General features: G+C 37.0%; 1 protein-coding gene across 5 annotated transcripts in view; it reads left to right on the plus strand.

The window, feature by feature from the left end:
- Window positions 1-25,350, plus strand: part of WAC (WW domain containing adaptor with coiled-coil) — a 59,605-nt gene that overhangs the window by 17,591 nt on the left and 16,664 nt on the right. For all 5 annotated transcript variants that reach the window (XM_060782473.2, XM_060782472.2, XM_060782471.2 and 2 more), the window contains 5 exons: window positions 9,624-9,730; window positions 10,358-10,473; window positions 10,564-10,676; window positions 11,522-11,830; window positions 15,617-15,862. In XM_060782473.2, coding sequence (XP_060638456.1) covers window positions 9,624-9,730; window positions 10,358-10,473; window positions 10,564-10,676; window positions 11,522-11,830; window positions 15,617-15,862 — 891 coding nt within the window. The remainder of the gene's footprint in view (window positions 1-9,623; window positions 9,731-10,357; window positions 10,474-10,563; window positions 10,677-11,521; window positions 11,831-15,616; window positions 15,863-25,350) is intronic.

Genomic DNA, 25,350 nt, shown 5'->3' on the forward strand with positions numbered 1-25,350 from the left:
GAAAACCATATTTCTTAATGTAGACATTGGATGCAATTTCTGCTAAAGACAATGCAATGTTCTGAATCAGCACCCCAAATAACCCCAAGAACAGGCCTAAAATGAAGACAAGGTGCTCCTGTTTCCAGGCTCTACATGGAACGGCTCTGCTCAGGGACAGGGGAGGAGGAGAAGCAGCAGTCAGAAGGCTTGTTGTGCTTTTCATGGTTAGTCAGTTTGTCCCCTCCCAACATCCCTGTTTCCTTGGCTCTATAAGAGGGTTATGCGAGACTCGTCGCTCTTACTCCAATGGTGTAGTAATGGTGAGGTTGCAGACCATATTTTAGTTTTTGGGGACCACTGGTGATCCACGGAACACAGGTTGGGAACCACTGTGCTAGAAACTGACCTGACTGCAACTATTTCTTTTCAAGTATTGTTCAGAATAAGTTTTCCCAAGATATTCTCAGCAGGAGAATGGAATCCAGCTGTTATTTTGTGGTCAAAATCACTCACATTCATTTTTACTTGCATGCTAGGGTTATTTCAGAATTAGCATGAGAGGCCATAAGACTGTAGTCATTTTGGAATTGTTTTTGTTTTGTCCATCCTGAGGGTTTGGATTGGGTCATTTGGAGTGGTCAGTCTCATCAGTGCAGCCATAATATTTGCCCATTCTTGCTTTTTTCCCCATCTGCCAAATTTACGGTCTCAACAGTTTTCTAACTGACATTGGAAAAACCTTATTGTGGGAGAGAGACATTCTAATGGCGTCTGAAGCATTACCTGAGTTAAAAGTTTTAGAAAATTTTGAAGAGAGAGAAAAAGTGCTTGGGGAAAACTTTGAGGTATTTTCAGTTAATAATAATTTGTATTAAATGTGGATTTTCTGCACTGCTTTAATTACATAAATATATGAATAATTTAGCATATAAAGTTGTATTTATTTCTGCATTTTAGAAGGCCTTCAATTGAAATACCATGATTTAAAAAAATAAACATCATTGCTTATCTAAACGCCAGCATATCCTAGATGTCTGAAGGATTATTTTTCATGATATTCTGAAGTCTTATCTCAAAGGAAGCTCAAAATGTATTAAAAGGCTTGGGTATGATCACAGGGGAGAAAGTGACTCTTGAGACATTCTCATCTCAATTAAATCTTTAAAAAGGTCAAAGACAATGCTTCAAATTCATTATGCAGTAATCTGTTAACCACTGAAGCTGGTAACTGGTCAGTGAAGCTGATGGAGGATTGGAGTAATACAGAGGCGAATAAATGTGAGGGAATGAGGGCAGTTGTCACTCCCCACATCCCTTGTGACTCACATGATATTGGAGCAAAATCTTCCCAGAAAAAAACGCCCTCCTTGGAGAGATCAGAGCTTAGGTTCGGGAAAGGCAAACCACTTTATTTGTATGCATTCTGCACATTTTGTAGTTGAAATATATAATTTGCTTACATATTTCAATGGTGTTTCTTAGTTGTTCTTTTCTCTTCTTGGCTCTAATTTCTTCCCAGACTCTTGTTCTTCAATTTGTACATTCCTGTACATTCATATACGTGTCTTCATTTTGATTCAAGAGAAGGAAGTATAGGATAAGCTTGCTATTCACATTACTGTGTTGGTATGAATGTTGTGAGAGTTAGTCTTCCTGTTATGATGTAGTATAACTTGAAGATCTCATTCTGTGGCTCCTCCCTGTTTGAATGTCAGCTTTTAGGAGCAATTGATCAGCGCATCACACTTACGCGAGAAAAGTAGATTTAGCTTTGGGATTCTGATATTTTGGGGAAAAATAGTTATGTACTATTACCTTTGCTACAGGAGCAATATAATGGTGTGTTGTAGCCACAGAAACCTGGCAATGTGCTATCACTTATGTCGGACTATATTTTTGTTCATATATTTTATCTTGAGGTACATGCACAATGGAGGACCTCCTTGCAGCAACACCAGAGGCACTCCAAGTGGCCAGCTACTGGTCAAAGGACATTTAATCAACTACCAAGCCTGCAAACTCTGTTTTGTCTGTTTGTTAAAAAATTGTTAAAATGTGATACAACTGGTTGATACTGACACGATAAATAAATAAATCTTGAGGTGCAGAGAGTAGCAATAGCATTCTGCGGTAGACAACAGCAACTCTTAAGTTGCAGCTACATCTGCAAAGTGATTAGGTCTTAGTGGTACTATTGTAAATGGTACTATTGTAAAGCACAGCATTTCTCCATTTTCAAAATGAAAGCAGCACTATCTTTCTTGATTTAATGAGCTTTTTTTAAAAAAAGTGTAAATATTTGGTTTGGGGGGGGGTGTATTTTTTTTTTTTTTTTTTTTTTTTTTTTTTGCAGCATGTTTCCTGCACTGTGAATCAGGATTGTGCTGGAATGGAGGAGAGTTAGAGGCAGGAAAGGTAGTGGGCGGTAAACCAGGGCCAGCAATTATGATGTTGCTATATTTTTTCAATGTTCAGTGTATGCATGTGGATGGCCATGTATTCAAATAACAGAAGCCTGGAAGGCCTTCTGAAATGGAGGCATCAGTTTCAGAACTAATGTTCAGTGTATATATGGGTGGGAGGTGGGCAAAGTTCATGGCAAGAAGGGGCTAAAAAAGCAGTTCTCAACCTGGGGTTCACGATCCCTAAGGGGGTCAAATCACTGATGGGTTGCATCGCTGCATCCTTTGGCCTTTGCCTCCCCGGAATGGCTGCCTTCTGCAAAGGGGCTCTTTCTCTTCTTCCTTCCATGGCGTGGCATAGGGCAGAGAGGAGTCATGGGAAGGTGCTTGGAGGCACAGGCACGCGTGAGGCAGGAGGAGGTGGACCCTCACTCGCTCTGTCTTTCTCCCCCTTCTCTCCCCTTTCCCCTCTCTTATTCTTTATCGCCCTTTCTCTGCCTTTCTCCCTTCTCTCTTGTTCTCTTTTCTTTTTCTTTCTTTCATCCTCCCCCCTCTTTTCTCCCTTCTCTCTTTCTCCCCTTTTTCTCCCTTTCTCCTTCCTCCCCTTTGGTTTATATCCATTTATTTTCTCTCCCCCCCCCCTCCTTCTTTCTCTTCCGTCCTTTCTGTCCCTTCCTTATCTCTCTCTTTCTCTTTTTCTTGCCGCCCTCTTTCCCTTCCTTTCTCCTTCTCTTTTACACCCCTTTCCTTTCTTTCCATCTTTCTCCCACCTCTTTTCTCTTCCCTTCTTTCTGCCCCTTCTCCTCTTCTTGTCTCTTCTTTCTATCCCTCCCTTTTCTATAGACAATTCTCTTTCCTCCTGCCTCCCTTTTTCAGTTCCCTTTCTTTCTATCCATCCCCCTTTCTCTTTCTGTCACCCTCCCTTTCCCCCTCTCCTCTCTTTCCCCTTTTTTCTATTCATCTCTCATTTTCTCTTTCTCCTTCCCCTCCTCCTTTTTCTCTCTTGTGCCCCTTTTTTCTTTCTTTCTCTCTCCCTCCCTTCTCCTTTTCCATCTCTTTCCTTCTTCTCCCTCCCCTCTCCTTCTCTCTTGCTTTTTATCTTTCTTCCTTTCTCTCTTGTGTCCCTTTCTCCCTTCCCTTTCTTATTTCCTTCCTCCTTTTCTTCCTCTCCCTCCCTTTCTCTGTATTGTGTCTCCTCTTTATTCCTCCTCTCTCCTACTTTACCTTTCTTTCTTACCTTTCCTTCTTTCTTCCTCTCTCTTTGTGATCCTCTCACCTTCCTTCCTTCTTTCTTGCTCCCTCATGCCGCTCTCCCTTTCAACCCTGATGATTTTGGCCTAAGATTTCCAAAAGCCAGGTTTGGTTTCAAGTCAGAGAAGCCTCCTTCTAAAGAAGAAACATTCAAGTCTTTGCAGATCCATCCCTCCTCTTAAGCATATACAGGCAGTCTCCAAGTTACGAACAAGATAGGTTCTTTATGTTTGTTCTTAACTTGAATTCATATGTAAGCCACAATAGAAAACATTTCTTAAGTGTAACTCCAGACACACACACACATGCTTTGAATAGCATAGGAAAGGGTTAACATCCCTATAGTGTTTGTTTTACTGTTTGTGCTCCTGTTCAGAAGATGTCACCTCACTTTCCTTCCCTGTGAGAATTGGATTTTGGAAAAAAATGGAAACAAGCATTAGAGATAAAGCTTCAGTGGTGACATTTCTCTCCTTGATAACCCTTTTAGGAGTGAAATTGCCTTCTGATTCCTCTCCCTCCCTGTTGTCTCAGCCCCATTCTGAAGTAGGAGTAGTTTGTAACTCAAGGACGGCCTGTAGTCTAAAGAACAACATTGTCACACAAATGTGGACAGTCCTAAGGAATGGTCCATCCTGAGGGCTGCGAAAGCCATGCCTTGCATCCCTTTCTTTTAATGCAAGATTGACAGTCATTTAAAGGTGGATTCGGTGGCCTCCTTTGCTAAAACAAACAGATAAATGGGACCAAAAGGCTCTGAGTTATTAAGTCTAAATACAGAAGTAGACTTCTTGTGGAAGATGACCTTTGTTGTGTTCTTGCAAAGACAGCCTCGAGAATTTTTGACCTGGTGAGAAAAAAGCAATCTCAACCTTTGCATTTATGTTGACTTTTTACGCATACTGTAGCAAAATGTAATTTACTGTTGTTATGTTAAGACTGTTACTTATGGTACACCATACTTCAAGACAAAATTTCGTTTATTTGTAATTAGAAGGAAAAAAATTACACAGTATATAATTACATATTGATTTTGTTATTAATCGCTATTTTTTAATTATGTTCAATTTGTAACTATGAAAATACATCCTGCGTATCAGATATTTATATTACAATTCATAGCAGTAGCAAAATTACACTTAAGAAGTAGCAACGGAAATAATTTTATGGTTGGGGGTCACTATATTAAAGGGTTGTGACATTATAAAGGTTGAGAACCATTGGTGCTGAAAAAAAAAGTCTTGATTAAAGAGATGATAAAACTGCAACAAAAATTGAAAGAAATTCTGTTCCTGGTTTGAGAGTGCTATTCCTGTTTAATTGTGCGGTACTTACTTTGAAAGTAGTAGTAGTTGTTTTTTTAAACTTTTTTTTAAATTAGATTTTTATTTGAGAAGAGAAAATACAGTTATATAGACATATACTATACATTTCCTTCTCTTTTATTTACATTCACCACTGTGCTCCCCTTCTCTGGAGAAAGTAGTTGTTGTTATACTCCAAAAACTTTGTTCTTGTGGCTGCCACAAACTATGTTGAATTGGTTGAGAGTCTGTGAGAAATTCATTGAAAAAGTAAAGCAAAATGTGCTACAGGATGTCCTGTAAAAACAAAGTTTGTGTGGTTTAATAAACTTTTTCCATGTTTTTGTGATAGAACCAATTAGGAAATGACATTTATATCACAGGAACAAAAATAGTATTACATAGGCTTATGAGTAATAGATATCCAATATAATTTTATTTTGTAAATATTGTACAATCTATGAAAATATATGATTAATTGATTAGTCCTATTCTGCATGTAGTGTATATAAAGTGCTTTCTCTCTACATTTTTTCTCTTTTGTCTCTTAAGTGATAACAATAAGGAAGGTCAGTGAATTGGCAATTTAGGCAACTGCAAAAATCAGAAAAATGAGGACTGCCATTTTCATCAATTGAAAATTAATCTGAAAACAGTTTAGAGTAATTAGTGTATGCCTTCCTTCCAAATAAACTTCTATTTCCAAATATGCAGTAATTCTTTTTAAAACAGTTGTATATTTCTAGTTAAATGATTATGAATTATTATGATGCAGCACTATCTTTTCTTTTTTTCTTGTTTTAATGCTCATATTGCTCACTAAAGTGAACTCACTTAGCAAGGCATGCTATAAAATTGCTGTTGTATGAGTTGTAGTATTTTTCTTCTATTTAAATATATACCATGCTTCAAGACAAAATTTCAGTGACAAAATTTCAACAATGATTTAGTCCCTGCCCTATATCAATGTTCTCATAGTGGCTTCAAATGAGCATTAAAACAAGTTACAAAATTCAAAAGAATGGAATAATAAAATAAAACAACATATATGAAACTGCAGTAATAAGTTAAAAAGAGGGTTTAAAAAAAGAAATTACAAGTATTAACATGGTATTTGAGATGAGGTGAGGCTTTGGTGTATGCATTCATACAACTATTTTAGTAGAATTGTGCCAGCTTATATGAGTTTTGCAGATTTATATCTTAGAAAATGTATTGCATGCCTTGCTAAGTGAGTTCATTTTAGTGTTGTTTAGAACCATGTAAATGTGAGAAGCATCTGTAATACTGGTGAAGTTGGTCAAATCTCATTAGCTTTTACATTTCTTTGTAAAAGAAAGAGCTGAGGTGTTCTTTCCACAGTTGAATAAATGATGATATTGGAAAGGCACAACTTTCCCCATTTTTCCATATTTAGTTCTAAACAATCATGTTATGTACAGTTGGAACTGGTATATCTTTTAAAACAGCAAAATTTTGGAATGCAGATGTCCTGCTTTGTTCTTCACACATGGTTTTAAAATGTATGCTAGATATTCTTAGAATAAACAAATATTCTGCGATAGGGGCAAAAGTATTATGTTTGGGTGTTGAACAAGAATTTCAGATACAGTTTTATAGATTAAGGCAAAGTCAAGACCAGAAAGGAGCTTGATTGAACTTTAATGTATTAATGAGGAAATGTTTTATATATAAGGTTATGGGCTGCTTTAAAACTTCCGAAATGTATGCTGTAGTAAAAATTGGACAGCTCCATAAAGCTGTTTTCCTTAAATTGTGACATCTATGTGTATTCTCTCTTACACAGCTCAACAAAATATCTTGGTATTTTTATGTTCATTGTGGCATTTTATGTTCATTGTGGCATCGAATCATGCCAGTGAATTGCCTTCGGGCTGAAAAGGTGGCATAGAAATGCAGCAAATAAATAAATAAATCTTGGTTTTTGGTCCTGTTCCTGGGGATATTTGGGGTGCTCATTCAGAAAATTGCATTGGGTAAACTGCACCAACTCTAGTTTCTTAGATAAGGTTTTCATGGTTTTCTATGGGTAGGCAGTTGCAGACTGGTATATGCACATGTCCTGTATCTCAAAAACTAGAGCTGATAAGTGGAAAGTGGTCTGGTATTTGCTTGCTTCTTTTGGTACCCTAATTTTGAAATTAGTCTGGATTGCCCTTCTGCTTCAGAATGGAATCGAACCAATCTAATACTGTCTGGAGTTGGTACAGATTGGTCTGATTGACCCAGGATTTAGCCAAAATGATTATACTAACTTGTACCATGCAGTGCATGTTGATTGTTTGCACAGAGAGTTTGATCATTCAGAAGTCACCTGCTGGCGTCATGCCTTCTGACATAAAACATTTGTGTAACCTGTACTATTAGAGCATATCCAAAATGTTTTGGTGACAGTCGAATACTTCTTTAGAAAACATAATTTATTTCTATATTACTATGTTTATGTTCTTAATTCTTACTCTTATTTTTTGCTTAACGTCTATCTTTAATTATCAGTGCCACATTTACTAACAATTTCTGCACTGGCATTGCATATAGAAACATTGAAGGCAGACTTCCTCTTATATTTGCAAAACACCTGGAGATTATCATCTGTTTGATACTAATAACTGACATTTTTGTGGTTATGCCAAAACTAGTTGTTTTTTTTTTTGTTTTTTACTAAATATGACAGTTTTTATTCGCATTCATGGCCAATCCTTAAAAGGACCCATAATTGAGTTTTTGAAATAAAAGAGATGGGAGGAAGGGGGGTGAACAAAGTCTAGCACCACCTTTAAGCCTAACTGCTTTTATTTTCTCGTGAGCTTTCATAGATATAAACCCACTTCTTATGGTCCAGTACAAGGATAATAAAGCATATCTACACATTGTTGGAGTGGGATAAAATGTAATAGAATTCAGAAAGATGCAAATCATGTCTCTTGCCCTAAATTTTCAAAGGCATTTATAATATGGTACTGGTCTTTCAGATCTTTGCAGTTGTTAGCTAGTATCTGTGAGTGAAAGTAAGAAATCTGTTTATGAAAAGTCAGTTTCCCAAGGTTTGGAGTGGCAAGAATTCTTGTATTAATATATATAGTGTGCCATTAAGCAGTTGTCTTTGTTCATACATCTGCTAGTCAATTGGAACTTGTAAACATTGAATTCAGCTCTTTCTAGCCTTCCTTTTCCTTTTTAATAGTGGCATTTGAGCATATTCAAAAATCTATTCCTGATTCCCCTACTGCATGAGTTTTCAACAGCACAGGTTTTTTATTTCTTCCTACTGTTAGACAGTACTGCTTGAGAGAATTTGAGGCACCGAGTGTTAAAAGAGTTTTTTCATTGTGGAATCCTGAGGGAAAAGAAAAAAATGGCCACTCAAGATTCTAATAATTTTGAGTGAATAATATGGAACGGCATAAGGATTGGACGAGCTGATTGATATAAAAATTTAAAAAGGGGGGGGGGGTATTTCTGAAAGCTGGAGAAAAAAAGATATTTCAAGCTTAGGTCTAAGATTCAGCCACACACTTCAACCGTACAGTATTTTGGAACTTAATATTGGGTAACCTCTGGGTTAGTTAAGAAAAGTGATATCCTTACCCCTCTCTCCCTCCCCCCTTCTGAGTCCAGAACAGCACTAGAAAGTTTCTGTTCCAGGCTTACAAGCTTCTGCACAAGAGCATTTCTGTGAATTGAGGAATAGATATTTTGCTGGCAGGTCTCACAGTTTCTGATTCTGAAATTTCACTTGGAACTTCATGATTGGAGCAAGTGAGGGATGTGTACCTGATTTGAAATGGTTTTCCCCCGTTTTCACATTTATTTCACAAGTTTATTTTTGGTCTCTACTTGCATGTCATATAAAGACAGACAGACAGATAGATAGATGAAAATAAGTAAAACCAGACTCAACAAAATTCTCTTTCAGGCTGACATGCAAGTCACTAATAATTTAGATAAGAATGGGTGAAGTTACTTAAGTGGAATGCAAAAGAGGCTATATGCATATGTAACCACTAATGTGTAAAACAGAAAACTTTGCTTACTATAAAAATATAAAAAATATGGCTTGTATTTACCTTTGTTAACAGAGGAAGACTTACAAAGTATACTCTAAAGCAGCAAAGCTAAATCTACAACACTACAACAGTTTAACTATTTTAATTATTAGAAAATTCAGGAAGTTGTTTCTTAAGGGGCATGCATATCAATATGCACATTATGTTGAAATTTGTATACATGCCTCTCAAAATGAGAAAACCATATATATTCAAAATACTTAAGATCTTTTTAATTCATTTCAAAAGCTGGAATTTGGTACACAAGCAATCATCTTCTGCAAAACAAAGTTTTAAGTAGTCTGTAAGTAGATGTAGAGACCAAAAATAAACTTGTGAAATAAATGTGAAAACAGTAATAACCCATTTCAAACACACACACACACACACACAAGTAGCTGTAAAAGGTAAAAGGTCCAGATATATGTCATAACAACTACTTTCTTTGATCTCTTGTAGAAGCCCATGTCCTATATAAGTAGCTTGTCACCTTTTTAATAAGTATCAACTTTCCAAGATAATCTTGCTTTGCTTGAAAGATACTCATAGTTGTTTTTGTTCATGACCTAAGCAGAAGATTATGAAAATTAATTCATGGCTTTCTCCTCCCCCTCCAGGAACCAGTTACTCTCCACAAGAAAATTCTCATAACCACAGTGCTCTTCATAGCTCAAATTCACACTCTTCTAATCCTAGCAATAATCCAGGCAAAACATCTGATGCAGTAAGTATTAAGAATTTACCAATTCTTTTAACTTTAATATATATTATATATAGTGTTTACACATTTCAGAATGTAAAATACTGTTAATACAGCCATCTGATAGCATTTGAAACAGTAATAAAAACACGTTTGGTAGACCTGTCCAGATTATTTTAGGTTATGGTTTTAAAATATTTATTGAAGGTCTGATAGGTATTGATTTTAGATGATTTTATATAAACCATCTGTATAGCTTTATATGTGTTGTGTTAGTTACTCTCTGTCCTGATCCACAGGGAGAGGCAGAAAATGAATAAATATAAATAAAGTTATCATTTAGTAGATCTCTGTAGAGTGCAGGGTCATCCATGATGTGTTGTGGAGAACACATTCTGTTAAGATCACTATTGGGCTCTAAACATTATGCGAGGGATTTATGTATATTGCTTACATAAAATAAGTTGTAATTTTGATGTTTATTCTTAAGTCATTATGCAAGTGTGAACACAGAATATGGATTTTGCTCTATTAAATCGGTTTGAAGATTGAATTTTCAGTGAAATGTACTGTGATGCTCAAAATTAAGAATATGTTATTTGTCTGATCTGTTGAGTCGGTTATATCACTGTTATTTTTTTCCCCTTCAAGTCTTATGATTCTGCAGATGACTGGTCTGAGCACATTAGTTCTTCTGGCAAAAAGTATTACTATAATTGCAGAACAGAGGTTTCACAGTGGGAAAAACCAAAAGAATGGCTTGAAAGGTAATTATTTATTATCATAGGTGTAATGTAATGAGTTACATTTGGTATGATTTTAACTGTTTTCTCCTTCTTCCCTGCCACCCACACTAGAGAGCAGAGACAAAAAGAAGCGAGTAAAATGTCTGTCAACAGTTTCCCAAAAGACAGAGATTACAGAAGAGAGGTGATGCCGGCAACCGCTGCTAGTGGGTTTTCCAGTGGAAGTATGTATGTTTTTATAAATCAGATTGTTACCTCGCCATTTTCATTTCCCCATCCCACGGCACTTTCATTTTATATAAGCATTGTAAATAGGTCACACCTGATTTGATATACTTTGGTCTAATTATTGCATATACATTGAATGATTCTTGTGAGGTCTTTTAAATTGCATGTTATTTAGCATCTTCTTTTGCTCTTCTTGCTTTTTGCTTTCAAATACTGTTAAAGCTAGAGATTTTACCCATGCAGTTGTTATTTTTCTAGGTTTGCTAAAGAAACTGCACACAACATTATAAAATTCTTTTTCAGTGTAAACACGTGTCTGATAAAATACTACTTTTCAGTTATCTAGCATTTCGTCTATTTGCTTTGAAACCGTGGATTGCTTCTGGTCTTTTATTTTACCTCTTCTGCAGTACCCATTTAAGATTTTTCTTAACTACATTTCAAATGAATTACTAGCATACTATTAGCCTCATGAAAGCCCACTAAAAATGGTGTGACATTTTGTTGTAGTCATAGCAGTGGCAGTATACGAGCACAAATTCTATTGTGGTCTGCTACTAGTTCTTTACTGGATGATAGGTTAAAATTATGGAAGCCAGGACGTAACTCCTTGACTTGATTATTATGAGGATACTACATGTTTTTAAGGAAGCAGCGATGGCAGGTTCATTTTGATGGAACATTGCAACATTTTTAAAAATTCAAATGCTTGTGATTTTTTTCTTAGCTGGAACTAGATAGAAAAGGTTGTATTGAAATGGTATTCACAGTTGGTCAGTGTTTGAGCTCTAACTTGGCCTTTTCTGTTTCTCGTTGCAACATTGTGAATGATAAACAAAAGTGGAAGAGAAGCATTCCAGTGATGCCGCTAATATGCTCCCACAGAATATTTTGTCTCAGACAAGCAGACACAATGACAGAGACTACAGACTGCCAAGAACAGAGACTCACAGTAGTTCTACCCCAGTACAGCATCCCATCAAAACAGTGGTACATCCATCTGCAACCCCAAGTTCTGTTCCTCCTAGCCCATTTCCTCTACAGTCTGACCACCAGCCAAAGAAATCGTTCGATGCAAATGGAGCATCTTCCTTATCAAAACTGCCTACACCCACCTCTTCCATCCCTTCACAGAAAACAGAGAGAAAAGGTTTGTCAACTACTACTGATTACATTAGTTATTTTTCAAGTTTCGCTAGTTGGAATGCATAATTTTTAATTGGAATATGAGTTTAGCACAAATTCAAAATGTGCTTGTCTGCTGCCTTTTGTTGTTCTTATTATTTATTACTGTCTCCTTGCTGAGATGTTATTCAAACTAAATTGTGGATGGCAGTGCAACCAGATTATCCTGATTTCACTAAGTTTATGCTTTCTTGTTCTTTCTGCTCAGTCAGATACTGTTACAGAGAGCCCTTATACCCTCATGAGTGTTAGCGGGTATTGAAACTGGAGGATTGAGAAATCAGGAAGTCTAGTTGTGGAGGTTGAGTTCTGTTTGTCTAACACTGGATTTTATTACATGTTAAAATGGTAATAGGCTGTGTGCGCTTTAATTTTAGAAAAAGGTGTTGGTAGGAAAATATTGATGGACGTGTTTGAAATCATGAACAGGAAACGGTACAATAGGCCAAGGGGCTATAAGATATTTGGCTGGTATGCAGTCATCAAGAACTTCTGCTTGCAGATAAATAAACCACACAGCTTTTCCTTCATGACCTGTTGATTGTGTTCTCTTAACATGTGCTTTTTAATCCTTGGTTTATTCCATTCTAAGTTAAAGGAGTAAGCAAAAAAACAAAAACAAAACAAAACCAACAAAACCCTAGAGTTTGCTTTGGATTGTTTGCAAAATAAACAGTCCAAAGATCAGCTGACACAATAAGCAAACCAGACACTGTGTGTAGTTACTGCTGCTCAGGCAGGAATGATTATGTATGACAACACAGAATTCACATGCTTCTCTGGCTTATTGTGTTATCTGAACAGGGATAGAATGAAAGTCCCCCCCCCCTTTTTTTGTTTTTGTTTTTGTTAACACCCTTTTCTTCCCACTGCCAGTATTTGGAATTAGCAAGTGAAGTGTACTAGCAGTAAATGTGCCTCTAAACAAAATATATATTTGTTTACATAATCTTCATACATTTCTAGAACATTCCCCATTCCATATTTCAACACATGGTGAAACCGTGCTTCAAAATTAGATGACTATATATGAGAGGGTGACTGCATAGTGTTGGCCAAATTCTGGAATGGCCACATTACCCATACGATTTCATTACTACTCTAGATGCTAGGTGAAATCTGTCCATAGCTGCCAGGTTTTTCATTGCCTTGGAAATTTGGTGTCCTTGTTAATTGGATGTCTGCTTTAAAGTGTCTGACTTGTTGGTTTTCATCTGCTACTTATTTTTATTTTGATACAATTTACTCTGTAGGCACATACAAAAGGTCAAATATGCACCCCTAAAAATAAAAGCATGTGGCAGTGGCTACTCTAAAATTAACTGTATGAAGATTCATGCTCGTGATAAAATTCTTAATTTCATGTATCCTCCATATTATCCCCTCTCGTGGTTCTATTTCTTTGAATGAATAGCATTACATTAAATAACTGTATCGTTTTCATTTAATTTTTACTCTTCACTTTTTAATCCTTCAATCCAGTGATACCTGAAGTTGTGATTAGTGACAGAAATGTCACTAATGACTCGTGTTTTAATAATCTATTGTGCCTTCTTGGTTTTGCATAGAAGTGCAAAAAACTTGGAAAAGTAAGAGGGAGCCTTTTTTAAAAGTCTGAAATTAGAAAAATACCATGCAAATGTGAGAGGAATGAATTAAAATGTGTAAAACTGCTTTCTCCAGCACATTTAATAGCCAGTACGTATGGAGGGAACATTGGGTTAGACAAAATTGTACTCCCTTTCAGAATTATGTGTAAGACAGATATGTACATGAATACGTTGAAATCGGAATACAGTGGAACTTTGACTTAAGAGCACCCTAACTTAAGAGTATTTTGATTTAAGAGCCATCTTTTGGCCTGGGTTTGTTTTGACATAAAAGCAGTATTTTGAGTTTAGAGCCAGAGTACAGGGCTTTAGGGCTTCAAAGGAGCAGTCTTCATGGCTCGTACTCTTGTCTGCTTTGGGAGATTTCCGTCTGCATTTATTTATTTATTTATTTAAAACTTCTCCGCTTTGAGAATTTTTTGTAGTTTTTTTGTAGTTTTTATTCCTAGTTTGTTTGTCTTCAAGAAGAGAAGTGAGCAAAAAATGGAGGCAGGCTGGAATGAGTGCTGTATGAAGAAAATGGTGCTTCTGCTTCTTCACTTTGTGATTTGTGCTTCTTTGCCACAACTTTGTGCTTCTGCCACTTTAAAGTTGATCTTCCTTTTTATTGTTCCATGTGAATGTGCAGGTTTTGCCTTGTTGTTACACTGGCCAACACACATTTTGTTGCCTCAAAAATGTTTCCTTGCCACAATTTTGTGCTTCTACCATTTTAAAGTTGATCTTCCTTTTTTGTTGTTCCATGTGAATGTTCATTTATACATTATTTGTTATTTATAAGGTACATTTTCTTATTTAAAATACGTAACAAAAATGGGAGTGGGGGCTCAGGGACCAGCATTTCAATGGGGAAATCTGCTTTGATATGAGAGTGTTTTGAGTTAAGAGCTCAGTTGCGGAGCATATTAAACTTGTAAGTCAAGGTATCACCGTAGATACTATTGGAATATAGAATTCCGTTTGCTCCCTTCCATCCCATAGTCCCCAAATAGCCTCAGAACTTCTCAAGGTTTTGGTGTTTTCTGAATAACATAAAGCTCACTTTCAGACTTTGTAGATCTTTCAAGTACTGAATGAAGAATTAAACAAAGTTGCCCTGTTTCCTTGATAAACAGAATTTATTGTGAAACATTAAGACACTGCTAACAAAAATGGACAGCTGACCTTTTCTATTCACATGTAACATTTCTAAAAATAATAGAACAATACAAAATGTAACTAATACTCATTTCCTTCTGGTCCTGACTAAATCTTTTATGAGGATGGCAAGCTTGTGTTCTGAATTTGGACTTCAAATAAGAGGGGTTTTTTTTTTTTAAAAAAATGATAATGCTGAAATGTATGCATTCTTTATAAACATAGTTAGCTTTTGTTACTATATTGTTTTTATTTCCAGGAGTTATTGTTTATTTTTTACAAATAAACAATTTTACTACAAAATATATATAAATTGAAAAAAAAAATACAAAAAACAACCCCCCAAAATCTGGGTTGTCTTAAATGTACCTGCTAGAATACGGACCCAGCATGAAGGCAGTGGCAGAAGCAAAGGAGAGAAGCTTACTTATCCAAACCTCCTAAAAGAGGTTACTTTCTTTGCTCTTCCTGTTATCCTTTTTTCATGCTGCATTCTTATTCCTAAGTAATATTTCTTTCCCTATCTGTAATTCTACAGATGTAGTCATTTTAAGATCAGAAAAACAATTTCCCCTCCCCCATTGCAACCTCTAAAATAACATACATTTCTAAAAGGAGAGAAAAATATTTATTACATACCCTTAATTTTTACCTTGGACATATAAGTTGACCATAGCAAAAGCAGCAGTTTTGCCCAAAAAACATGCCTTTGAATTATACATGTGACTGACTTACGCACATGTATATGTGGTCTTGTTTGTGTTGAGTTCTAATATTTGGTTTTTATTACTACTTGTTTATCTTTGCACTTGGTAATATTATATCTTACTACATTTCTGGATTGATAAGCAGGCAGCAATGTGAATTATAAAAACAAGTTATTTTTTAAAACATGGAAAGGAAAACAATTGGCACAATTTTTTGTATGAAAAATGTAATTTGCTGTTTCTGAAAGAAGTGAATGGATAGTACTTAAAAGGTAACAGAAAATTTATTTATTTCAGAATCTGTGTCTATGGAGAAGTCTGTATCCCACTCATGCACAACACCTTCCACATCGTCTGCTTCTGGATTGAATCCAGTTTGTGCACCAACTTCATCTTCTGCTGCAGTCCCTGTTTCACCTGTCTCACAATCACCAATTACCCCGCTTCTGCAGGATCCACACCTCCTTCGGCAATTACTACCTGCTCTCCAAACCACCTTGCAGATTAACAATTCTAGTGTAGATATATCCAAAATAAATGAAGGTAAGATAAATTATCTTTGCAACGGTCTCAAAATATAATATTAAACAAATATGCCTTCTGTATAAGATCAGTTTTTACGAGATGACATTGAATTAGTAAATCAGCATATCTGGAAAACAAAGATGAATATAAGTGGTGGTTTAATTACATTATTGTTGTATACACTTTCTAATGTTCTATTTGCAAGCATATGGTTAAAATAACTTGTGAAGTGTAGTGGGAAGGTGAGAAGTATTTAAGTCAGTGAGAAATAGCAAATGTGTTAGGATGCAAAATCTTTTCCCCACCTACTAATTTCCTTGGAAATGCCAATTCCCTCTGCTCTTCTCTTGCTTACCTGCCCACCATGGAGAGCAATTGGGGAAATAAGGGTTAAAATAATCTATTGGAGAAGTAGGAAGAATTGAGCAAGTGGAAAGAATTGAACTACTTTCTGATTTCCCCTGCAAGTACTGTGTCCCTGCATTAGAGTTACATGGATAACAGGGCTAAGAACTCAGATGTTGCCTTTTAGTGTGTAGTAGGTGTGTTCATGGATTCGGTTTGGTCTGTTCCCTTTGGCCTATTCGGCTGGCCGTAATGGTAAGGGCTCAACCATTATGTTTTTTTCTGGCTGAAATGGGCCACATGGCAGCTGGTCACGGCTCCTCCTCTCCTATTCGGCATCATACAGCGCGAAAATTCTGCTTCATGTTTGCATGGGGTTTCCCTGTGAACCTTACCTGTTGGGCCAATCAAAATAGAAGAACACTGTGATGTGTCTTATGCAAGCTGTGCCTATTTAATGGGGTGAGCGCCTCTATTGCTCTCAGTTGTATCTTGGCTCTAGAGAGGTGTCATGTTTAAGCTGTCCTTTTATGTGGTGTTATTGTGGGATATCACATTTGTATTTGTTGTTATTGAGGCATTGAATGTGTTTATCTTTTTGTTTGTTGGAATCCACCCTGACTCCTCCTGGGGAGATAGGGCGGAATGCAAAAAAGGATTATTATTATTATTATTATTATTATTATTATTATTAAAGTCCAGTTGCCTTGCTGCTCACTCTCAGCTTTATTTTTTGGCTTGGCTTGGCTTGACCTCTCTCTAGCATTGAATCTTTTGATTTTTCTTGATTTTTCTTATTCTTTTTATTTCGTGGGACTGGGAGTTGGGAAAGTGCGGAATGGGTGGGTACGGTGTGCGTGCGCGTTTGGGAACTTGGAAGAAAGAAAGAGATCTCTTTGTTCTTAGTGTGCTTTGCTTTAAAAATATTTGGGTGGCTCTGAGAGCTTATTTTTCTCCTCCCTTCTTCTCCTTCAGAAAATACTTTTAAAAGATTAACAATTTCTATTAATAATAATAATCCCAGCAAACAAACATATTTCTCTCTGTGCTCTCTGCCTTCTGAATTTCAAGTAATAATAAGTATTAGCCACAATGCTTTGACTGTTGCCACTTACCAGTAGTAAGAAAAACTATAAAACTTAGTTTTGGGCTTCAGTCTGTGGAGAAACTTTGCCAGAACCCATCGTTTCCACTCCTCTCCTTCAAAAAATACTTTCAAAAATTATAATAATAATTAATAATAATAATCCCAGCAAACAAACAGAAAAGCCTCATTCTCAGAAATCTACTACCTAGTTACCTACTGATCTATAATTTCATTCCTTTGCAAACAAATTCTCTCTGGTTATATTTCTCTCCGTTTTCTAAAAAGAAAAGAAATTCCTAAAAATCAAGGGATGGCCCAAATGTTATGAAACTTGGTGGGCTAATAGTGGTAGATGTGTCCTCCAAGTGTGGTCATTTTCATCCTGATAGCCCTAAACATTACTGGAAGGGGAACCCGGGAAGCCCCCCCTCCCATTGTTGCCAATAGGCCGGATCTAGCTGCATTTTTCGGCTGTGGGCGGAAAACAGCTATTTGGCTACCCACCTGTTTTCAGAAGGTGCACAAAAATAGATCGGGGGGGGGGGTCTCCTGAAATTCGACCAGCAGAAATGGATCGAGGGTCAGCCGAAATACACAAGCCTAGTTTGTACCTCTACCATTTATTTTGGATTGAGGTCAAAACTAGCTGTGTTGCACACAGGCGGGCTTCCCTCACTCTTTTTGCCATCCCTTGGTCTTTTCGCTGTGCGTGCCCCGGCAGTGCCTCAACCCCAGCATGAGGAGGAAGATGATGAGAAGAATGAGGAAGGCCTGTGCTGGCCTCCACATTGCTGCTGCCTTCCTCCTCCTCCTGGGGCCAGGACGCTGCCGTCATCGTGGCACACGCACTGAGAAGACCAAGGGAGGCCCCAGCACACAGCTAAAAGAGGGATGCCCGTGCACGTCTCTCTCCCTCCCTTCCTCCTCTCGCAGGTGTGAGAAAAGCGAAGGCGCCCCAGCCCCGGGAGGAGGAACATGGTGCTGCGCATGCAGGCCTTCCTCCGTCTTCTCACTGCGCTTGCCCCAACATCACATGCAGTGGCATCTCAACCCTGGGAGGAGGAGGAGGGCGGCAGTAGCGATGCGGAGGCCGGCATGGGCTTGCCTCACTCTTTATGCCGCTCACGGGCCTCCTTCGGTCTTCTTGCAGCATGCACCCTGGTGATGGTGGCGCCCCGGGAGGAGGAGGAAGGTGGCAGCGATGTAGAGGCCCCCACGGAGAGCGCAGTTGAGCGCTGAGCCAGGGCCCCCACCAACCAAGCCCAGACCCCATTGGAAACAGGGACTCTAGTATAAGCTGTAGGGAGCTTTTACAGCCCTAAAAAAAGGGCTGAAAAACGCAGCTTATACTTGAGTATATACAGTACATTTAAAGCATTTCAATACAATTTAAAGTCTAAAAACATTGAAACAGAATTAAATATCAATGGTATTTAAAAATCCACATAAACATCCATAAAAACTGACTGAAAAATGTATTCAGAGCTAAAACCACATTATATACTGTTCATACTATATATTACATATGTTGTTGGTGTTTATTTTAATGGAAAATGGAGTCGTCTATCAGCTACTTGCATTCCATTTCAGACAGTGAAAGTTTATTAAACTGTTACAATTTTGTTTTGTACAAGTGTTAGGCTCACATATCTGTATGGAATTCTAGTGGATCCTGTACAATCAAATGGGAGAACTTATTTGTGGGCTAGTTCATCTCCAAACTGGCACACCTGTAAGTTAAGTTGATGGGAAACTGCAGCGTTAAGTATATATTTTCTGTACCTATTCTGTTGTAAATCTCATAGAACATTCTTCTAGATACATAAATTTAGATTATTAAAACTTACTTTGGACAAAATATAGTTTCTTTAAGCACACTTGAAGGACCAGCTGGATGAAGAACCTATTTTTCAGGAATAGCAAATGCCCAAAATACATGGTGTTACATGATGGACCCAATTTCAAAGCAGTATAGTTCATGATGGTAGCATGTTAGAATTACACAAAAAGTTGCAAACAATTTGATGAGTACAGTTTTGCTAACTCCTACTTTTGAAATGCATGCTGAACCGCAATTCCAGATTCAGTCTTGCTGAACTGTAACACAAATTACCTTATGTTATGAGGTCACTATCTTGTGAATGACTGATACTAGGGGCTGTTTCTGCCTTGAATGAAGCATCTAGTAATCATTTGAAATACAATGTCCAACTCTTTCAAGTGGTAAAAATCATTCATGGTTGTTTGTGGTTGCAGAGATATAATGATTTCAAATCAGCTCCATCTTTTGAAACACCATGTATTATGATCCTGAAGGTTATGTATTTGGCTGAAATAATAGTTGGAATCCTTTGGAGGGCTTTACGCTTGCAAAACTTGGGTTAGGCTGGTGGTCTTCACATGCTTGCAAGTTATTTGTTTGTTTGTTTTTTAATTATTTTTTATTGCAAAATATTTTAATATATAAAATACATAAAATGGGGCGTGAGGGGTGTGAAGGGGAGAAGGGGTGGAGGTGGGGGAGTTGGAAGGGGGGGAGGAGGGGAGGGGGGAGGTGTGGGGGTGGGTTGAAATTGGAAGGGGGAAGGGAAGGGGAAAAAGAGACGGGGGGGGGGGAGGGAAAGGGGATTGTCCCAGAGTGGATTGACTTCCCATAATCTTCAAAGGTAAGAGCCTTTTGGTGTTGTTTTCTTGTGAAGAAAAATTACGGCGTGACTTAAGAAAGTTTTTTTTTATATATATATATATTTAATTTTTAATAATTTTATATTTGCATATTACATATAACATATAAAAAGTCACCTCACAAATACATCCATTGACAAACGTATACAAATAAGTGCGTGGGGGAGGACAAAAACATTGGGATAGGGTATGGGTAAAGAGGGGTGGGGGGGATGTGAGGGGGGGTGGGCGCGGGTTAGGGTTGGGGTGAGGGGGGGATGTGGGGAAGGTTTGGTTTGGGAGGGGGAGTGTTGGTACTTCCAGGTACATCCAAAGGGGTTCCATTTTTTTTCCCCTCTTTAGCTTTACATATTCGTTATCCACATTAATAACTTTCATTTCTTCGTTCCATTGTTTTAATTAAGTATTTCTTCTCCTCTTATGTTTTATTCCTTTGCCCTGGGGCGTCGTCCCCATCCTTATCTGCATTGCCCTAGGTTTTTTGTTACTTGTTTATTTATGCATGTTGTTTTAAATATCCATTAAATACATCTCTTTGTTTCTTTCCCTTATGAATTCTATCACTGCACCCCAATTTGTTTTTTGCGGTTTCGTGTAGTTTTGGGAGATTCTTTGGGTCAAGATGTCCATACTCATTACATCCATTATTTTACTAATCCACTGCTCGGTAGTTGGTATCTCCTCAGTTTTCCATCTTTTTGCCAGCACCATCCTGGCTGCTGCAATTAAATTAAAGAAAATTTTGTCCTCATTCTTCTCCAACTTCACTTTATGTAAGCCTAATAATAAGGTTTCTGGATTGCATTCAAATTTTATCTTAAGTATGTCTTCCATTGCTTTATGTATTTCTGTCCAATACCTTTTTATTTTTTTACAGTTCCACCACATGTGTATGAGATTGCCTTTCTCCTTCCCACACCTCCAGCATCGGTCTTTCATTTTACCTTTGTTAATTTTTGCTAGTATTTCCGGGGTTAAATACCACCTAAAGAAAATCTTGTACCAACTCTCCTGGAGTTCTATGGCGTAGGTGTATTTAATTTTCCTTTTCCAGATATTCTCCCAATCTTCTAAGGGTATGGAATGTCCTACATCTTGTGCCCATCTTATCATATTTATTTTAATTTGTTCCTTTTCTGTGGCCCATATTAGGAGTTGATTATATATTTTTCTTATTATTTTTGTCTCTGTCGCTAATATTTTGTCCCAGAATAATTTCTTAGTTTCAAAGCCATGTAATCTGTCCATCTTAAAATTTTCCCTTATTTGATGATAATGGAACCACGAGATGTTAGGATCTATCTGTGCCAATTCTTCTCTTGTCTTTAGTACTACTTCCTGTCCCTTAATCTTTACCAGTTGGTTGTATGTTAGCCAGATGTTCCGGGGTATTTCCCTTTTGTGGTATGCTTCATTGGGGGAGAACCACATTGGTGTTTTCTGATGCAATTTGTTTTTGTATTTATTCCAAGTGTGTATTAAGGCTGCTCTTATAGGGTGGTTTTTGAAAAGCTTTTCTTTCTTTTCTCTTTCCCTCCATAGATACGCGTGCCATCCTTGATTTATATCGAATCCCTCTATTGCCAAGATCTTTTCCTTTCTTAATAGTGCCCAGTCCTTGAGCCAGCTTAAGGCTGCAGCGTCATAATATAATTGCAACTCAGGGAGTGCCAGGCCTCCTCTTTCCTTGTCATCCATAAGGTTTATCGCGCTTATCCTATGTTTTCCGTTGCTCCAGATAAATTTAATGATTTCTTTCTGCCATTTCTTTAGCAACGTATCGGATCTAAGTATCGGTAGGGTTTGAAATATGAAAAGAACGTCCGGCAGCACATTCATTTTAATAATCGCTATCTTCCCTAACATTGATAGATTATATTGTGACCATTTAAATAGTTTATTCTTTAACTCGGACCATTTTTTTTGTAGTTATTTTTTATCAGCTGGTTGTTATTGGGTGTAATTATTACTCCTAGGTATTTTACTTTGGTGGCGACTTTTATTCCTGTCCTTTCTTGTAGCTCTTCTTTTTTCTCTCTATTCATATTTTTGACAATGAGTTGTGTTTTATCCTTATTAATTTTCAGACCTGCCACTTCTCCGTATTTCTCTATTTCCGTCAGCCACTTGTTTGTATTTGTAATCGGGTCCTCTATAAAGCACACCACGTCGTCAGCAAAGGCACGTGTTTTATATGAGTGTCCTCTCGTTTTTAAGCCGATTAGCTCCGGGTTTTCCCTTATGCTGTTTAACATGATCTCTAAGGTTAGAATGAAGATCTGAGGAGAGAGAGGGCATCCCTGTCTTGTTCCTTTTCGTATAGGGATGTTTGCCGATTGTTGTCCATTCACCATAATGTTAGCTGTTTGCTCTGTATAGATCGCTTCGACCGCGTTCTTAAAGTAATGTCCATCTCCCTTAGTGTTGCCGTTATAAAATTCCAATTTACCCTATCGAACGCTTTCTCTGCGTCGATAAACAGAAATGCTATTTCTTTTTGGATATTTTTTTCATCGTAATCTATGATATTTATTATTGTTCTTATATTATCTCTAAGTTGTCGCTTCGGGAGGAATCCCACCTGGTCTTCGTTTATTCTCTTATTTAGTAGTTCTTTTAATCTTGCTGCAAGTACTCCGGCAAATAATTTATAATCTACATTGAGTAGAGAGATTGGTCTATAATTTCTTACTGAGGTACTATTTGTGTTTTCTTTGTGTATCAAGGATATTTGTGCACTTTTCCATGAGTCTGGTAATTTTCCTGTATCTAATATGCTATTCATAACCTTTTGGAGGTGGGGTATTAGGGCTTCATGGAAGATCTTATAATATTTTGGCGTAAAGCCATCCGGGCCTGCGGCTTTATCTCCTGGGATGGACTGTATTATTCTTTTTATCTCTTCTTGTGTAATTTTTTTATTTAGATCTTCCCTTTGTTTATCTGTTATTCTTGGTATGGTTTGTTTTCCTAAATATTCTGCTATTTTCTCGTTTGGTGTGTTCTCATCTTTATAAAGTTCCTTATAGTATTTTTCAAACTGGACTAAGATGTCTTTTGTTTGGAAATAATTCTTTCCATTTTCCTCGATTTTCGTTATATGTCCGTTTTGTCTTTTAGCTGCTATCCTTGCTAACCATTTCCCGATTTTATTAGCATTTTCGAAATGGTACTGCTTAGCAAATTTAAGTTTCTTCTCCATCTCCTCTAAGTGTATTATATTCATTTGTTTTTTTAATAGCTCCAGTTGGTGCAGTGCTTTCTTATTATGAGGATTTTCCTTCGTTAGAGATTCAAATTTTGTTATTTTTTTGACAAGCTTGTCAGATTTTTCCTTTTTTTGTTTTTTTATTCTTGCTCCAAGTTCTATGAAATGACCTCTGATGAAGGCCTTCTTAGCATCCCATACTATATTAAGTGGTGTTTCATTATCTAAATTAATCTTAAAGTATTCTTCTATTAAAGTATTGATCTTCTCTATCTGTGCCGAGTCTTTTATAAGGTTATCCCTCAGTTTCCATATAAATGGCCCTTTTTGCTCCGGGTAGATATTTAAATTTATTTCCATTGGGGAGTGGTCCGAATGGAGCATCGGTAATATTTTAATCTTTGTGATGTTTGGTAATAGCGTTTTGGAGCCCCAGACCATGTCTATACGGGTCCAGATTTTATGCCTGTGCGAAAAAAAAGTAAAATCTTTCTCCTCTTTATGTTGGTGTCTCCATATATCTTTTAGTCCCAGCTCTTTCCTTAAATCATTGAACTTCTTTGGCAGTTTTCTCAATTTTTTTGGGTTTTGTTTCTCTTTGTTTATAGATCTGTCTTTTATTGGGTCAATTATGCCATTGAAATCCCCCATAATTAATAGTTCTTCGTATTCCTGTTCTTCTAGCAGTTTTTTCAATTTATTGATAAATTTATCTTTGGCATCATTGGGCGCATATATGGAGCATATTAGAATGTCTTTTCCTTCGACCTCTATTCTTAATCCTAATATTCTCCCCTCCTGATCTCTGAACAATAGTTTGGATGGAATTTTTTCGTTTATATACATCACTATGCCATTCTTTTTTTGTGGGCCTGCTGTGTAGTACATTTTCCCGAGTGATTTTTGTTCTAGTAGGTTGCTATGTTTTTCCTACTATATGTGTTTCTTGTAGCGAAATAACACTATATTTACTTTTTTTAAGCTGGTGCAATATTTTTTTTCTTTTATTGGGGCTGTTGAGACCGTTTACATTGTTACTGTAAAGCTTAATTTTCCAACCCATCATTGTTTATATTTTCTCGAAGCAAGTCCATATCTTTCCTGGTTTCATATATTTGTAGGGAGTAATCATTCGGTGATTTTTCTCTAGCCCTTTTCCTTTGGTTTCCATATTCGTCCTCTTCATAATTTCCTGGTGGATCCCTGATTTCTTCTTCTTCATCTGGTTTTCCTATTTTTGAGGTCGGATCTAGTTTCTCATCTTTATCCTTACTTTGTCTGTTTTGTCCTTCTGTTTTGATGTGATTTTCCCAAAAGGCCCTAGCTTTTGGTTCTGAGGTGAGCCAATATTTCGTGTCTTTCCACGTCACCATTAGGCCCTCCCTTTTTTCCCACTTAAATTTTACCTGTCTTTTTTTTAATTCATCGGTTAGGAAAAAATATTTCCTTCTCCTTTCTAGAATTGTGGGGGGGATTTCTTTTAGTATCGCTATTTTGTTTCCCTTATAGAATGTCTGTTCCTTTGCGTTTTCTGTCTAAATTTCATCTCTCAGTGTTTTTTTAGCACAGCATATTATGGTGTCTCTAGGTGTTTTAAATTTTTTTGCGTATTGGGTGTGGATTCTAAATACCCTGTCTAGGTTCATTTCGATTACTGGTTTAGCCTTTTTTGTGATATTTGCAATTATTTCAGTCACAATTTCCTTAATGTTTTCTCCTTCCTCCTCTTTTATATTTCTAAATCTCAATTGATGTTCTTTTTCCTTTGTTTCAAGGATCTCCTGCTGGGTTTGCATCGCCGTCATATTTCCCTCTAAGTTGTATATTTTTTTCTTAGAGCCCCTTGTTCTCTTTTCATAACCTTATTCTCTTCGAGTAAACTTTTATTGTCCATTTTTAGTTTTTCCATGTCATCTCCCCTTGATTTCAGTTCTTCTTTAATTAGTACTTTTATTTCTTCCTTCATCTCCCTCCTTATCTCCTTCATCTCCTTTTTGATCTCGTTAATTTCTCCTCTTAATGCTTCATTTTGGGTTGCTTGTGTTTCCTATACTACCTTAATTTCCGCCTGTACTTTCCAGATTTCTTTTAGTATGTCTTTGGCCCCTATTTCCGCTGTAAGTGAGTTCTTTCTGTCCACTTTTTCCCCTTTCGAATCCATCCTTTCCCTTTTGCACTTCC

The sequence above is a fragment of the Anolis sagrei genome, chromosome 6 (assembly GCF_037176765.1).
Source record: "Anolis sagrei isolate rAnoSag1 chromosome 6, rAnoSag1.mat, whole genome shotgun sequence".
Taxonomy (NCBI): domain Eukaryota; kingdom Metazoa; phylum Chordata; class Lepidosauria; order Squamata; family Dactyloidae; genus Anolis; species Anolis sagrei.